The following is a 3309-nucleotide window of genomic DNA, read 5'->3' as shown; positions in this document are numbered from 1 at the left end:
AGCACAATGTTTAAATTTAGGTTTTTTTTTTTTTTCTCTGCGACATGTTATGATCCAAGGGTTTGGGATTAACGCTACCGTTTTCGCTGCTCTAAGGTACGTACGCAGCATTATCCCAAGCTGCTGGCAGGAAAGCTCTGCCAGAAAGGCTGAGCATCTGCCCCGGGATTTCCCCTCTCTCGCTCTGCCGAGGCGGCAGGAGGCTTTGCTTTGCCCTGCGAGTACCAGGCATGGCTTACTTACGTGACTGCATACTGTGCGAAGGACAAGTACTCCACCAGAACATCCAGGCCTTTGTTTTCTTCATTCAGGAACTCCCTGACCCATCTGTTAGAAAAATCATCAGAGATCAGAGCGTTTCGTGGGCTTTGTGCGGTTACGGAGAGATCCATCGCAGGAGAGGCAGCGCTGCCGAGCGAAACTTCGCGCGTTCACGCAGGAAAAAAGGACTTTTTAAAAACACCTTTTAGTATTTAGGGGACTTTAAAACAGTCCTTTAGAGGACTCTGCAAATGTACCTTTTTGCAGCACTGTGATGGGAAAAACATTCCACCAAAAAAAAAAAAAAAAAAAGCAGAAAACCCCCTCTGCACACTCTGCATTGCTCAGGAACGAGACGCTTGCTCTTCCAACTACTGAGCCCGGGGCTGGTACGTGCCTTTCCCACCAGAGCGGCGTTGCTGCAAGAGGGCCACGGTGCACTGGTGAGCTCGGCTGCCACCCGGCTTCGCCCCAAACCCAGGCTCATCTCCCGGGCCGAGCAGGGCTTACAGCCCCCTTCTAACACACGAGTCACAGGGACCTGGTTTATTTTTTTCCACGTCCTGACCTCTAGCAGTGTTTCAAAAGCGTACAGAGAGCACGCCAGCAAAAGAGTTAAAGGCACCAAGGGTGAGATCTGACATCCTGGACGTGCGTTTAACAGTAATTTTGCTTTCTCTTTTTAAAAGATGCTCACCTATTACTGTGAGTTTTGGTCCCTGAGAATTATGCAAAATAATCTTCAATTCAGAAAAGCGTGTTATCTTCCAAAGCTTTCAAAAACTCAAAAATGCCAAGTGTAGTCTGAAAATCCATACATCTGGGGGCAAACCCAGGCAAGCAAGGAGCCTCAGCACAGCCCCAGCCCAGCTCTCCTCCGAACCTCAGCCAGGGCAGCCAAAACTCCATCAGGAGTGGGTGTTAGGGGGCACTGGAATGAGTGGGAAGCTGGGGGGGGGGAACTGGGGCTCCAGGCTCGCTCTGCCTCCGGGGTCTCGCAGCTATGGATCCCCCGCTCTCAGCAGAGCAGGAATTCACTACCTCTGAGTTATTCTAGTCTTCAGCCTTTCAATCTTCCGTTGTTTACCGGCTAAAATAAACAAGCTGGCATTTTTATAAAACGTATTTTGAAACACATCTTTCAGCCAAGTGAACCAAATAAATAAACCCTGCTTTTGTCAGCCTCCTTTCTTTATCTGGTGCCCCACGACGGCTGCTTCTGCGCACCCATGAGCCCTCATAAATCTGCAGAGTGTCATGCTTCGGATGCCCTAAGTCTTTGGTAGGGAATCTTTTGTGTTGGAAAATGAGGGAAAACATAGCAGGAGCCAGAGCAGGGGTATGGGAGAAGTTTTTTGGAAATATTTGCAATGGCGCAGCTTGCGGGAGGGTCCCCCACTGCCATGCACGCCGTCCGAGCACGCCACGCTGGGGAGCTGGCTCCCACAGAGAGGGAATGGCTGTTCTTCCCACAGTGTAAAATGCCCTTGTTTCCACAAAATAAGAGCAGTATCCTGTAAAATCGATGTAATTGAGCCGGACACAGTGTGTGATCGTGAAACAAAACGCTGAAGAAACCTTCCTGGCTCATGTGCCAGTGCTGAACCAGCTCCTGGTCCCGAGACCCAAAGCAGAGAGGTGAGACCGGTGGAAACATGGATGGGAATGGCACATTCAGTAAAAAAAAATGAAGTCTCTGCGACTCTTTTACTTTTGCTATTTGAGAGGAATTTTGTGCTTTGTGGAAGTAAAATACTGGGAATATTACCCACAGCCAGGCTTCATGAGCTGCATCATGTTAAAGCTATAAAACAGCATGGGGGGGGTTATATATGTATTTATAGCTGCAACGCTATTACTATTCTAGACACAATCGTGCTTACTGCTGCTCTGACTGACTTAGGGTGAGCAGAAGTTGACTGCAATCTTCTCGCAGCCTTCACAGAGATGTGGATGAACCCTATCATGAAAGGATTAAAGCTGAATTATTCTCCTGAGACGCCCAGCTACCCCTTAACTCAGCCCTTCAGGCTTCAACGATCAATCAAGTGGCATCACTGCTTGGCATGCCAAGAGGTATTTTCTCAAAGGCATCCATCAGTAGATGTAAAAAAATAAAAAATCTTAGGCCAGAGGTTGTCAAAAATTCTTACCCGATGTGATTTGTTCTTAAAGAAATTTCCAGTTCTCGGAGTACTTGAGTAGACTCTTGGACTCGTCTTCTGAATTTCTGTAATCAAGTGAGCAGACAAAAATAACAATTAGGCTCATGTAATGCTATTACAAATATCAACATCTCATGCAGCGCAGACTGAATAAATAAAACATTAAGGTAAACTGAGAACCCCTCCAAATCCTGAGGAATGCAACAACAGTCCAGCAGTCAACAAAAACACGCGCAAAAGAATAACTTCTGCTCCCATGCACATTTTTGAGTTTCCAGGATTAAGAAAATTAAAAGCCTGTAGATAAATAAACATTTCTTTATAACACAAGCTTTGGTTTAGCATCAAGCTCTCCATTGAGAACTACAGCGTTTGGGTTTCATTCTCAGCCCTTTCACAACTTTACACCCACACCGAAGAACCTGCCGGGATTTCTGTATAATTACCAAACCTGTGGGTGCGAGCCAATGACGAAATACTCATGTGCTGCCATCTGCATGCTTTAATAATCTGTGCATGCTAAATTGTATCTGCAAACTTAGATGCTGGGAAAAGGCCATAAAGCGTCAGAAGTGAAACACTGGGCAGCAACGCAGCAGAAAGGAGATGAGGCTTCGTGTCATCACACCAGCTGAATATGAGCCAGCAGGGTGCCCAGGTGGCCAAGAAGGCCAATGGCATCCTGGCTTGTATCAGGAATGGTGTGGCCAGCAGGAGCAGGGAAGTGATCGTGCCCCTGTACTCGGTGCTGGTGAGGCCGCACCCCGAATACTGTGTTCAGTTTTGGGGCCCTCACCACAAGAAAGACGTTGCGTTGCTGGAACATGTCCAGAGGAGAGCCACAAAGCTGGGGAGGGGTCTGGAGCACAAGGCTTACGAGGAG

General features: G+C 47.6%; 1 protein-coding gene across 1 annotated transcript in view; it reads right to left on the bottom strand.

Moving 5' to 3' along the window:
* The window catches only part of FMNL2 (formin like 2), a 93835-nt gene that overhangs the window by 52615 nt on the left and 37911 nt on the right, over positions 1–3309 (bottom strand). The window contains exons 5-6 of the mRNA XM_009644608.2: positions 2415–2491; positions 244–327 (exon numbers count right to left, since the gene is read on the bottom strand). Of these exons, the coding sequence (XP_009642903.2) occupies positions 244–327; positions 2415–2491 (161 nt within the window). The remainder of the gene's footprint in view (positions 1–243; positions 328–2414; positions 2492–3309) is intronic.

This window comes from Egretta garzetta, unplaced genomic scaffold, assembly GCF_000687185.1.
Source record: "Egretta garzetta isolate BGI_Z169 unplaced genomic scaffold, ASM68718v1 scaffold718, whole genome shotgun sequence".
Lineage (NCBI taxonomy): Eukaryota > Metazoa > Chordata > Aves > Pelecaniformes > Ardeidae > Egretta > Egretta garzetta.
The sequence above is the reverse complement of the archived record's forward strand: the minus strand, read 5'-3'. Positions and strand labels throughout refer to the sequence as shown.